Source organism: Colias croceus, chromosome 12 (assembly GCF_905220415.1).
Source record: "Colias croceus chromosome 12, ilColCroc2.1".
NCBI classification, from domain to species: domain Eukaryota; kingdom Metazoa; phylum Arthropoda; class Insecta; order Lepidoptera; family Pieridae; genus Colias; species Colias croceus.
In genome coordinates this window covers 10,448,666-10,462,494 of record NC_059548.1, presented here as the reverse complement: position 1 = coordinate 10,462,494, position 13,829 = coordinate 10,448,666, and the positions used below count along the sequence as shown (strand labels likewise).

General features: G+C 35.0%; 1 protein-coding gene and 1 non-coding gene across 2 annotated transcripts in view; one reads left to right on the top strand and one right to left on the bottom strand.

The window, feature by feature from the left end:
• LOC123696153 (broad-complex core protein) overlaps window positions 1–13,829 on the bottom strand; it is a 46,580-nt gene that overhangs the window by 11,322 nt on the left and 21,429 nt on the right. Inside the window, exons 3-7 of the mRNA XM_045642202.1 lie at window positions 9,552–9,765; window positions 8,421–8,603; window positions 5,905–6,363; window positions 2,489–2,654; window positions 2,321–2,365 (exon numbers count right to left, since the gene is read on the bottom strand). Coding sequence (XP_045498158.1) covers window positions 2,321–2,365; window positions 2,489–2,654; window positions 5,905–6,363; window positions 8,421–8,603; window positions 9,552–9,737 — 1,039 coding nt within the window. The 5' untranslated portion in view covers window positions 9,738–9,765. The remainder of the gene's footprint in view (window positions 1–2,320; window positions 2,366–2,488; window positions 2,655–5,904; window positions 6,364–8,420; window positions 8,604–9,551; window positions 9,766–13,829) is intronic.
• Window positions 9,019–9,102, top strand: Trnal-uaa. Its single transcript has one exon. It is a non-coding gene; the product is annotated as a tRNA-Leu (tRNA).

Sequence of the window (13,829 nt, the reverse complement as noted above, 5' to 3'; positions counted from 1 at the left end):
CCGCGCCCCCGCTCCGCGACTCACACCCCGCGCCCCTACAGATAGAGAAAGGAAATGCACTAAAACGAATGGAGAGGAGAGAGAGCCGCCTAGACGTTGAACTGGTCTTTGAACTTGTAGAAGTCGGGCGGCGCGTGCTGCGGGTGCGCGGGGTGCGCGGGGTGCGGCAGCGCGTGCGGCGCGTGTTGCAGCGCGTGCGGCGGCTTGTCGGCCGACAGGTTCTGCGGCTGCGGCGGCGCGCGCTGGCGCCGGTGGTAGATGCTCTTGTGGTTGTTGAGCGAGTTGAGCGTGCGGAACACCTTGTGGCACAGCGAGCAGCGCGCCGAGTGCAGCGGCTGCAGGTGCTGCTGCTCCGTGTGCCGCTTCAGCGTGAGGCGCGTGGACAGCAGCTTGCCGCACACCTCGCAGCGGTGCCCCGCGCCCAGCGGCCCCACTGCGCCACACATAACGACCAACATTAGCGCATTAGTCAATACACACCCACCCCCAGGGAAAGGGCACACCAACACCACCGCTCGCATCCGACAGGTCCCATTCCGGAGGAACCAATTGGCACAGACAGTGCCGCCGTTTGGCGTTTCGAACCTGTCGTAGAGGCAATTTAACGTGATTCGAAAGAAATTGACTAATGCGCTTAAAAACGTTGGTAGTTATGCGTGTACCGATCACGGGTGTCCCAATTGGTTCCAGGAGCGAGCGTGCGAGCGCGGGCGCCGCAGCTCGCAGTATACATACATTATATAGGTCAATGCGCATGCAAGATACACGTAAAACTATGCTATGTACATGTTAGGAACATATCGCGTTACATAATTTCTTTAAACTTAACAAAGTCTACGGGCAAGAGTATGGCGTTTTAGGTGGTTAGGATGGCAGCTCGGTTTCTTCGAATGGCAACGTGTATGGCAACGGTTTCTGGCGTCAATTGACCGGGTAGAACGGGCCCTGGCCGGAGGGCGCTTGCTGCTTGCGGTGATAGATCGACTTGTGGTTTCTCAAGCTATTCAGGCTGGAGTATACGCGCCGGCAAATGTTACAGACGGGCTCCCTGGAGGGTCGCATGTGAACGTTTTGTATATGTCGTTTGAGCCGCGTCAGGGAGGACAGGCTCTTGTTACAGGGCTCGCATCGGTACTCTTCCTGGGGGGTGCGGGCGCCACCTGGTCACAACACAAGCAGTTAACCCCATGGAAGCTTCCGAACGCACTTTTAATGCACTCACTATCGTAGCCTCTCGACTTTACAAGCACCGCCACCCCCCACTTTGATGATAGTCATCCGACGCGCCGATAGCCAAGCGGTATTAGTACGCATAATTTTGTTTCTCTAATTCGACCTACGTCTTAGTAAAGCTCAGCCATGATTGATGAAATCATTGTTTTCATAACAAACGGCGGCCGCGTCGTCGAGTGCGGTTTCGGATATCTCGAACAAAAGCGTTAGTATTTCTTCAATGAAATGTCTTTTTAATATAAACTGATACCACAAAACCATTGCTAAATTCCATTGTCTGATCTTGTGTGCCCCAACGTTATTTCCCAAGACAATTATGATTGAGGGTAATACGAGACTGTTTTAAGAAATATGAATGATTCATGGGAGCGTTTAAATAATTTAGTTGTAAAATTTTGTCAAATTCGCGACGTTACGATATCGGATTTTCTTCTTTTTCTTCTTTTGCACGTTGTTTTTTTTTTAATTATAGCCAATTGTATAGTACAATGTTAAGTGCATATTTTAATGATTTGGAAAAGAAAAGAAATTAAAAATAAAAGTGGGTTAAATAAAATTTCGGGAGGTCGATTGGGAGTAGTGGGAGGAGGGATCGTCCTAATACTTTCAAGACACATCTATAAAACAAGCTAGCAATCGTTTGTAAAGTAAACATTAAACTATAGTTACAATACATTAACATGCACGGCACGTTGCGTTTTGGTTCAATGATCAATTCTCGTGTCACAGAGCCGACAGTCCGACTAACTTTGGTTACTTTGTGCCTGCTATAACGGATGTCCATCGAACCATAACACAATAAGCTAACATTAATATTGAGTACAGAACACAGAGCACAAAATGAAGACATATACAGGTTAGGAGGAGATATATTAATATACATAATATATAGAATATGTCACGTGATAATTGCCTCATACAATTTTAAATATAAAACCTAATAATGATATATAAACCTAATAATGACAGAGCAGAGAGGAAGCGGTGATGGTGGCATACGACAGACAGTGCATTAAAAATATCGTTTGGTTCAATATATGTTGGTAATGCATAAAATAAACTTGTTGCTAGACAAGCCGTTACTCACCTTGTGATGTGCCAGCGATGTTGTCAGTCAGGGGACTCTGCAGACCTGAAATTATTACATGACCTCAAAAATCTTTCTTATGTTTTGCGACAAGAAATATTTCAACACATCAATAAAAATTTATAACTATTTAAGTAAGTAAAAGACAGTAAATTAAGTAATTCCTACCGGCCAATGTAGACGATGGGTCAGTGAGCGACATTGGGTAGTTAAAGTTGTGTGATGGGCCAAATATTTTAGTGTCGGCTGGCGATATGAAAGGCGGCTGTGGCATCTGAGGCGGTGGAGTGCGGTCGTCGGCGTCGGCGGAGCTGGCGCGGGATGGCGGCCCTCCCTGAGGCAAACAAGTATAGGCATTAAAGTCTATACCGTTGAATATCTGTTTAGTACTTACTCTATGAGCGTTTAGATTTCGCTCGTAATTTGATGCTGAATTGTGATAGTTAAACTACTGCAGTTTTGATAAGATAAGATCTCGGTAATTTTTATAATTAACTATAAAAAAGTATTTGGCTTGTTAACCATGAATTATTTAAAATGGAGTCGACCAATTTTTTTTTTTTGGTTTGTTGAAGAAAGTTTAGTAAGGTATGAAGCTTTTTGGACAACTAGGTAGCATATTATTAAGCTATTGCATAGCTTCTATCGCGGGCCTTGAGCGCGGGGACCGAATCGAGAAATTTCGTAACGAAAAAACCTCACGCTCCCCACTCCGACGGGCGGAGGTGTTGCTTGAAGGCATAGCATGCAATGATGCAATAAGCTTTACCGCGGCAGTCCCCGAGTGCCACACGTCGTTTTTTTATTATATAATTAATAACCTTTGTCTCACGTACGTTTTTACATATCAAAAGATTCGAAATAAAAACAAAACAGGATTTTTTCTAATCTTATACAGATTACATAAAATGCCAAGTTCTTAAGGAAATATACATTATTATATAGGCAGGACAACTTATCTCTGGGGAAACCAGCCTCGAACTATTAAAGTTAGACGAGCAATCTAACTTAGTAATAACTTTTTGTGCCTAAGCTTTGCTCTGAAAATCAACGCTTTGATAAGAAATGCGTACTTCAATATATAGTTATGTCTTTGATATCGATACTGGAAGAGATTTACTGAATAAAATAACAGTTAACATAATATTTGTTAAATAATAACAAGAGATATATGAAATACATAAATATAATAATTGTCTATATTACCTTTAAAGAATCATTTTTATATTTAACTAGCGGTCCGCCCCGGCTTCGCCCGTGGTACATATTTCGCAATAAAAAGTAGCCTATGCCCTTTCTCGGGTATCAAAATATCTCCATACCAAATTTCATGCAAATTGGTTCAGTAGTTTAGGCGTGATTGAGTAATAGACAGACAGACAGACAGAGTTACTTTCGCATTTATAATATTAGTATGGATTTATTATTGTTTCAAAAGCTTTATTAAAAAAAAAAGAAAAGATTTACATCTATGATCTATCCTAAGTTGTTCTTATCAATAGAGGAAAAAATTATAGGCATTGTGCGAATTTAAGCTGATTCAATAATATTAAATCAATATTACATCATGATTTACTATTTTTATCAAAACATTTTTTTATGACTGCCATCATTGTCATTAAAACTAGTTAAAAGAAGTACATATACTGATATCGTTTTGTGATTATTTTTATATCTAAGTAAATATATAAAAGTTAGTACTCATTTATTTTTCAAAAATATTGCGAAACCGTTAAATATTCCCTAAGACTTAAGATAAATTAAAAAAAATGATCTATTTATTTTCTCGTTGTTTAAATGAAGTAGGCATTGAGTTTTTGTTTTTTTTTATCACAGCTTTTTCATACCTAAACAGTGTGTTGTTTTTTGGTACCTTGGTATATTATAGTCTGTAAGAGTAAGAAGGCGATAAACTTATCTACAGGTTATTTAGTTATTTATTTAATCGAACCTAGCTTTAGTATTAAGTCGAAGTAATACCAACATTATTCAGCATTTCCCAATTATTGTAAAAAATATAATGAATTTCTTAAAATGTAATTCTCGAAACTTCACAAATGCTTTGTCATAATATGTAGATTAGATCTCACATCAATGAAGTCGAAAGTTAGCAAAATTAAATTGACTATCGAGATTGCAATCAACGTATCCCCTAAATAGTTAAATAGTTTCCTGTCTTTTTGACCTTGTCTGAATGAATCTAGTACCCGGAAACTATCAACGAATACTCGGCGTCGTATTGCATACAATGATACTGATAATCGCTTGTTAGAAAAATGCGAGATATTTTGATTGACGTTTTATTTTGGATGTGTTTCTAGGGATATAGAGGTAGAATGTACTTAGATGTTACAGGCTTTAGTTTAGGGTTACGTTTTAATGTTTGAATATTCTAAATAGTAGATTTTAAAATGGCGGATTTTTGGCGCCAAATTTTCAATTTTTTTTTTGTAAGAACTATGAATGATGACATTTTTAGACGCTCTGTATATTATTATATTTTTTCATAACCTAATAATTAATTAATTCAGTTAAATTAGGGGAAATTAACTGCATGATAATTAATTATCGGTTAAGTGCAGGCTACAATTCAACATAAAGTGTATTTTTATTCATTCTAACATTTGTATTGCAGTAAAAACTGTTTATCAAATATGATTATTTACATCAAGTGACGTCTATTCATGCAAATTTCACAGTAATTAAAAAACGAAAATATTAATTAAACCCAAATAGTAATTAAGCGCAAAAATGAGGGTAGTTTTATACTCCCTTCTATTTCTACCCTCCAAATAAATAAACATCAAAGTGAATTCCCCACAAGTGATTTTATAATAAGATCGAACTTGGGCATAACTTTATTTGATAATTAATTAGTAGCAATAAGAATAATAAGATAACAAGCTACAAGTGTCAATTTTTTACTTTTTGATTGGCGCGTTTCATGAAATAATTGCGTTGGAATTTAGTAAATAATGTTTACATTAATCAGCGGTGAAGACGGAATTGGAACATATTTTTCTTCAATCTTTATTTATTGAAGAGCCTTATTGCCATTAATACAAAGGTTTAATTTCAAACCTTGTGATAGAGGTCCGTATAATTAACAAAATATTTTTTTATGTTTATATGAAACTAGATTTCCGCCCGCGGCTTCGCCCGCGTTTGCAAAGGAAAACCCGCATAGTTCCCGTTCCCGTGGGATTTCCGGGATAAAAACCATCCTATGTGTTAATCCAAGTTACCCTCTATATGTGTGCTAAATTTCATTATAATCGGTTCAGTAGTTTTTACGTGAAAGAGTAACAAACATCCATACACTCTTTCGCATTTATAATATTAGTAGGATCAATTATTGGCAGCTCATAAGTAAAAGGTAGGATTTTTAGCATTAGGTCCGGATTTAAAAATGTTTTTCGTTTTCGTGCCTATACCACAATTTACTAAATAATTCCTGAACGTAATGGAGGTTTTCAATTAAGTAGATATTTTAATTTTAACAACATTCGCAAAACAATAAATTAATGTCATTAATAAATTTGTAGTAAGGTCTGCAAACTCATTAAACATCGAAGATTTCTTACCATTTGTCTATGATGGGAGTGCGGCGGCGTGTCATCAGTGCTGCGATCTATATCAGCGTTCGTCGGGCAGATCATGTCCAGCGGCTCGTTCTTGACTTCATCCATCAGCCGCGGCGACGGAGACAGCGAATTCGACACTCCATTACCGTTGTTAGGCTGTTCGTGAGCTCTTGTGTTGTTCAGCAGGGGATTCTTGGTGGAAAAGTCGTGTATTTGTGGCTGATCGTTGTTATTGTCGTGGCGGGCGCGCTTGATGACGTCAGGGGAGTTGTCCGCGGAGCGGGACAGGCGGCGGGGGGGCGCGTGCAAGCGGCGGATAGGGGGGTGGAGTAGGGCTTCCTCCAGCTTGTCGGTATACGGCGTGTGCGGCGTGTGCGGCGTGTGCGAGGTGTGCGCGGGGTGCGGCGGCGTGTGCGGGGAGGGCGCGGTGTTGGCCCGGGCCAGGCTCTGCACGAGCGGCTGTGGACAATGTTAAGAATGAGCTTCTGCTGTAGCTAGACCCGTTGTCTTAAAGTTAACAAATATGGCTTCGAACTAGCTTTCGGTTGCGAAATGCAATGTTGAATATGATAAGTACTACTGCGCTTGCTTTGAATTAGCTTTCGGTTGAGAAAAAAATAATACATATATATATTCTAACACCTTCGAGAAGTACGATGAGTGGTAAAAATATAATGAAAATCGGTGCTCTAGTTTTTATGGTGTTTATTGAACAGACAGACAGATGCGATGATAGGGTTATAATAATTAATAAATACCAACGAAGAATAGGATCGATTCAGCGCCATATTGTAATTTGTGACGTCATAAGCGTTAATTTCAGAAAAAGTGAAAAAATAGTTACACAAGTGATTTTTAGAATCATATTGTTAAGGTCTAAACGGTAGGTATCTAACAAAGGATTCGTATTAGACAAAAACAAACACAATATTATGTGCTCATTATTTGAAAACGGCTGAACCAACTGGGTTGAGTTTTCCAAATATAAATAGTATAAGTAAGGTTGTTTGTCTATGTGTCTGGCTGAACTATTTTAAAAATATTGTGTCATAATTGCGACGATTTAAAGTCTATATTACTACCAAAAGTAAAAAAGAGCATAACAATGAAAATTATCATAATTTTATTTTCATTTAGTTTCTAAAATAAAACCTAACGTATTAAAAAAAATACCTACACTTATGTATTAGTTTATATCTAATATTATGTACATATTAAATATTAATACATAGACCATTATAACTGAAGGACATCTGTATTTGCAAAGGTGTTATGTGTATAATTAAAATAATACGAATATTTGTATTGCTGAAATAATTATAAAAAAATGTTTCTAAAATTGCATAAATATAAATTCTAATTTTAATGCTTGGATAAGTAATGTGAGTAATATATTATGTTCCTACTTTCTTCCCTTTTTCATGTATTAGGTATCAGTTTGGTTTAGATAACTATTTTAAGTTTTTAGTATAATTGTAAAAAAAATACATGTGGCACTTGAGGACTGCCGCGGTAAATTTTGATAGAAATTACGGTAATATGCATAAATATTATGCAAATATTTTTAAGCTATTGCATAGCATCGCTGTGCCGGTTGGAGTGGGGGGCGTTAGGTTTGTTCGTTACGGAATTTTTAAATTCGGTCGCCGCGCTCAAGGCCCACGATAGAACTTAGAAGCTATGCAATAGCAATATATGCATATTACCGTAATTTCTATCAAAATTTAAATAATTATAACGAAACTATATTGGCCGTTAATTAATAGTCAAATAGTGTATATGTTTGAATAGTCTAGACAGTAGATATCTATTGTAATTACTCAGTTCAATTTATTTTTGTGGCGAAAAGAAGTTTTAATTTATTGGTGCAATTGTTTCTCGTTTTGGAATGAATGCATTTTTGTTGAAGGAGCTATAGTACTTATCAAGTATGTTATGGTCCCGAAAAGACATTTGTTATAGATTTCAGATATATTAGTAGACAATATTAAGTAAATGTATAATAAATATAAAAAAAAAAAACATTTTTCCCGCAGGAATAAAGATTATAGTTTATATACATACATATTTAATAGATACGATGTTAAATACAACCATAAACTAATAAAATAATCAATGTTATAATTACACCAAAATTTACAAGATTAACATATTCTTCTTCAATCTCAAATTTCATGTAAACTTTTACACTATGCGGATCGGATGCGGGTTCGAATTCCGCTTCGATTTTTTTCTATTCTTTATAAATTTACTAGCATTCCGCCCGCGGCTTCGCCCGCTTTGTCTAACACCTAATAAATAATATACTAAAACCTTCCTCTTGAATCACTCTATCTAATAAAAAAAACCGCAACAAAATCGGTTGCGTTGTTTTCAAGATTTAAGCATACAATACATAGGGACAGAGTAATCTACTTTGTTTTATACTATGTAGTGATATAAACTTTAACACTAATAATTTAACACATTTTCGTATACAATACACTTCAAAATAAATGTAGGTACATTAATCTTACCCCTTGAGCATCATCATTATGCGTGAGGCCAGACACTCTGAGCACCTCAGCGGTCTTCAGGAAGGAGGATAGGCTCCTCTGATGCACGTTCACTTCCCCGTGGTATATGAACTCGACCAGCGCGTGGAGGTCCGTGAAGGCCACGTCTTGGAGGACTATCACGGGGTGCTTGCAGGGTGTTGACTGAAAGAGATTGTTTTGTTAGACAGGGGGCAGGGGCTAACTATTGTAATTAGGTGGTTATAGTGATAATCGATGTGTGTGTTTTGATTGCAATAGGAGAGTTTTTTTAAATGCAAAAGATATAGGTACCTACTTAGTCTATACGACTGGTAGATATTTTGACAACAAAAAAGTACTTGTTATTACCTTGAAAATTACGTTATTTTTGGCATAAGTTTGTCTTTATAGGTATACATGTTTTTTGATACTGAATGTTATAGTGTAATAAAGACCAAGAAGAATTTAGAAGACCAATTTATTATGTCAAGTGTTATGAACTAATGTTACATGTGAAAAGTAACTAAGTCCACATTTCTCATCCTAAGTTAGTTAAGTTTATCCCAGACGTTACGCAAAGTTGGCTACGTGTAAGCACGTCAGGTTGGCCGAGTGGTCTAAGGCGCCAGATTTAAGCTCTGGTTCCCGAGAGGGAGCGTGGGTTCGAACCCCACACCTGACAAAGTTGTAAGTTTTTTTATTTTTTATCTTTTAAAATTATATTTTGAAACAAATTTGTACGTTATATTATGTGTAAGGTAATTATGCTTTAGATTTCCTAAAATATTTAACTTGACATTTCGTACCTTTAATACATACCTAGGTAATAGTGATTATTTATTTGTTACCTATTTGATAACTTAAAAAAAAATATTGCCATTCATTCATTTATTTATACACATGGGCTATTATTAATTATTCGGTTTGTTCATTTTTAATGTCCTAAAAGAACTACTTGATTTTACTTTTTCATATTACTAAAACTATTGCTATTTTGAGTAACTTAAACTTTAAAACCAAAACCGAGGGTTTTGTTTTTTTGGTAACTTTTTCGAACATAAATAAGGGTTGCCGCCAACTTTTACCAGGGCTGACATTATTAAAACACTAAAAATACGCTATAAGTTTTACCTTCAACAATTCTCTAAAATACGGGCTACACGCCGACAGCACAACGCGGTGCGCCTTCAAGCTCTTGCCGTCACACGCCAGCGTGACGTCAACGAAGTCTTCATCATCACGAAGGTTCTCGAACGCGCTGGTGATGCTGCTTTGATAGTTGTTCCAGCGGAGACAGAAGTGTTGGGTGTCCACCATCTTGCTTAGCGTGTCATGTGTCCGGGGTCTGGGGGAGGGTTTAAAGTTAGTTGTGTTTTTGATAACGAAAAGGAGTTTTAATTTAAATGCTTGTCTTATTACTTTATTGTTTAAGGTCTATTTGAGTAATAAAATATGTTAGGTTAGTTCCTGGGTGGGTTGTTATTAGCAAGTTTATGGAGGATATAAGTAGATATACCTACCTACATGGAGGAACGGTAAATACTCTTTCGTGGATCTGAGTTAAATCGCACGTTAAATTTATTACAAAATAAGAGTCCAGATAAAGCTTATTATGTCAGTATTTAACATTTATTTTGCCAGGTAGGTATTTTATTTGGAAAGTTGCATAAGTTTCAAAGAGGCCTGCTAATAAAACCTAAATTTTATCGTAAAACTACACTACAGCCTACACTCACGTATATGCGAGCAAACCTGTATGATGAAACTAGTATAATGCAAAAAATACATAAAACCCATAAATTAGGTCAGACTAAGCATAACTCGGACGTTGGTCGCTAACGAAAAACTGTTATACCACGTCACAATGTTTTAGTAAAGCATCGCTGTAAAAAAGTTATGATATCTACTAATATCTACCTGATATTAAAATATTGAACTGAAGTTTTATTAACGATGAATAGGTAAATGGACTAGAAATAATATACCACATTCTAAATTTCTTTACATAACTTTACCCTGGCTCCGTCCAAATTAAAACGACCACGAATAAAAACTAAAAATCAGACCATTTTAGTGAAGAATATTTTTTTAAAATATCTATATATTAAAAGTCAATCATAAGTACTACATTATAAGTACTTATTGAGTATACACATGGCAATTATGCAAGTATGTACAAGAAAATCTTATTTATATCAACGAAGACTGTCCATACAGATATAGGTAGGAAACTGTCTATAATATAAGATATCATCGTTAGATATTATAATATGTAGTTTATAGGTCAAATACTAAACTTCTCCTTAACCCACGGTGGTCCATATTCTAATTCGTAATAACACGAAAGAAATTCAATCTTTCATTGTTATCACACCGGTCACTGGGTTCTATTGTCTACGAATTGTTTAAAAACACCAAAGATATCTTTTTGTGAAAACCACCATTTTATAAGTAGCGGTAAAGTTGATTATTGCGTCTCTTGCGCAGTGTGATTCGATTCGAGTAATGCATTGTGATTAGGTTATGCGAGTGGCTTCTAAAAAGTACGTTATGTGGAATTTAACGATTGTTATCTTTTGTAATTGAAAGGACATCAAGTAAATATAATATGTACCTATTCTGATTTGTATACATTCCTCATTATAGAACCCGTGCCCCGATTAGGTATCTCGAAAAAATATGAATAGAAAAGGTTCTAGAACTACTAGAACTTAGCAAAAGAAACTCTATTATATATTTTCAAGTTTTATTTCAAACTAGCTTACCGCCCGCGGCTTCACCCGATTTTTTCTAAAACCTAATAAATTATATACTTAAACCTTCCTCTTGAATCACTCAATCTATTAAAAAAAACCGCATCAAAATCCGTTGCGTAGTTTTAAATGATAAATAAATAAAAGAATATTGACTTGATACTTGTTACTCAATCACACTAGAACGGCTAAATAAATTCGGTTGCATATTCAGCACAGGGATAAATTAAAATCTGGACTAATATATTATAGTCTTCAATCGGGTATAAAGCGAGTGAAGCCATGGTCTGAAACGAGTACAGCAGTCGACTTAAAGAAACAATAACGATCTCTAAGTTTTAATACGGTTGTACAAAACCACGTTGAAAAGCGGCATAATTCAAAACGTGAACAGTCAAACATTATAACTCTTTTATTTGTATAATCACGTGCTGACTTTGAAACGCGTATTGTTTGTGCCTAAATACAAGCTTTTCTTTTAGACTTTTCGAATTTGTAAGGTTTGAAAGTTTAGCAGAAAATTTTGTTGATATTTTATATGATTTCCATGTCAATAAGACATTGTTTTACAGACACGTATAGAGTTATGAAGCCTTTTCAATGAGGTAAAAAAATTATATAAGATAATTTTTACTATGGATTTTAAATTGACAATAATAGCTTAAGTATGTACTTATATTCGAGCCAATTGAATAGGCAATATTTGACGTCTATCAATTTTATCTTCGAAGAGAGGTAAATCAGAAATAGTTTATTATGTTTAGAATGGTTTATCAGTAAAATCAGATCTTAAAATTACTTGTATCGGTCATTATTATTGTAAATATGTAATCGTAATTGAAAAAAGTTAAGCAAATGTGCAGTTCTAACAAAACAAAATATGTTATTCTATGACGTCGTTACAAGGTTACGTTGTTGAATTTTTTTAAACTGTCAAATGTTGCCTATTAAAATGGCTCTACTTTATTATGTTAATTCTTAATATTATTATTAACTTTAATTCAAACAATACTTACAAGAAACGTTGTCAGTGATATAACTAATGTCTAGTAACTAGAATTGCACAATATATTTGCAATAAACAATAAAATAAAAACAATTAAAAAAAGCGGGTCATGTTTGATAATAAAGCTTACACATTCTTGCAGATAGTGGTGTTATGACAGTATTAATTATGCTTTTGGCCTATTTTTTCCATTAATTGCTACATTTATTTATGATAGATGTCGACAGGATATAAATAAAATAAATAAAAAGTCTATGTAAAATGGGACAAACTGGCATCATCATGTCATGTATTATAATGAAAGTCGTAGTAAATTTAAAACAATTGTTATCTGTGGTGAATGTTAAAAATATGTAATGACGATTCAAAAGTGCTTCTAGAAGTATAATTGAATAAATAAATGTTTGAATTTGAGTTTTGATAAGAGGTAAAGTTTTGGTTAATTTATACATTAATACGAAATAAAAAAAATTACTAAAACTGTAGTAATGTAAAATTAAAACCGTGTTTAGGTTTTCGTTCGCGTAAAACAGGAATTTATTTCACTCATATATTACCCAAGAAATTTTTAAATCCCTTTCAAAAGATAAATTGAATGAAGGAAAGGTGTTACTCTAAATATATTAAAAGCAAGTAAAAACTGGTGTTTTCACAAATAAAATAAATATTTCTAAATACATTTTTAATTTTCCCGTGTAAAAAACGGTTGAACGTGCTTTTGAAAATGTAACGAAATTATACATGAAATAAAAAAGCTATGCTTAGACTAGATTTCTAAGTATTTTTTATATAAAGGGTGTCGTGGCGCAATGCAAATGTGCCATTCAATATAATGAAAAGATTCTAGGCTTTGTGACGCTGGACAAGTTATAAGCGGAGCGGATAGCGATTATTATGATATTTTTATTATATATTTTTACAAATAAGTTGTTTTTTATTTATTTATTGTCTATTTATTAAATACAATTCCTTTTTGAGTTGCCTTTGTTTAAAAAAATACCTATTTATATCGGTGAAGTTTATGAAATATAGGAAATAGAAAACCACGAGACTTCAATTATAAAATCGTGCAAAAATTCAAGTATCTTTCAATTGTACAGTATATTCGACTGTAAAACAATGCTATTGAATTAAGACTTCATATCATTTTAAAATCATTCAAATTATGTAGGTTTTGGCTAAAAAATAAGCGACTTACTGCATTTAAATTATTACCATCTAAATCGCTCCCGCTTATGACTTGCTTGCAAACTAACTGTATACTATCTGCCCCTATTTAACTAAACACCATCCATCTTTTACTCAAAAGGTTTTTAACGCCTTTGCAATTGTTCCTTTATATAGAGGTGTTTCTGTCCGTTTATTTTAATATCAAATCCGATTTATTTAAAGATTATAATTGTGTAGTTTTTATGTAACAACGAGGGGTTGGCTTTAAAGTTAAATAGAACTAGTAATTTTTAAAATGTAGTAAGTTTACACCTATCGATATCCTACTAATATTATAAATGCGAAAGTTTGTGAGGATGTGTGTGTGTGTTTGTTACTCCTTCACGCAAATAATACTGAGCCAATTACAATGAAATTTAGTACACATGTAGAGGGTAACTTTGCGCCCGCGGCTTCGCCCGCGTTTTGAAAGAAAAACCC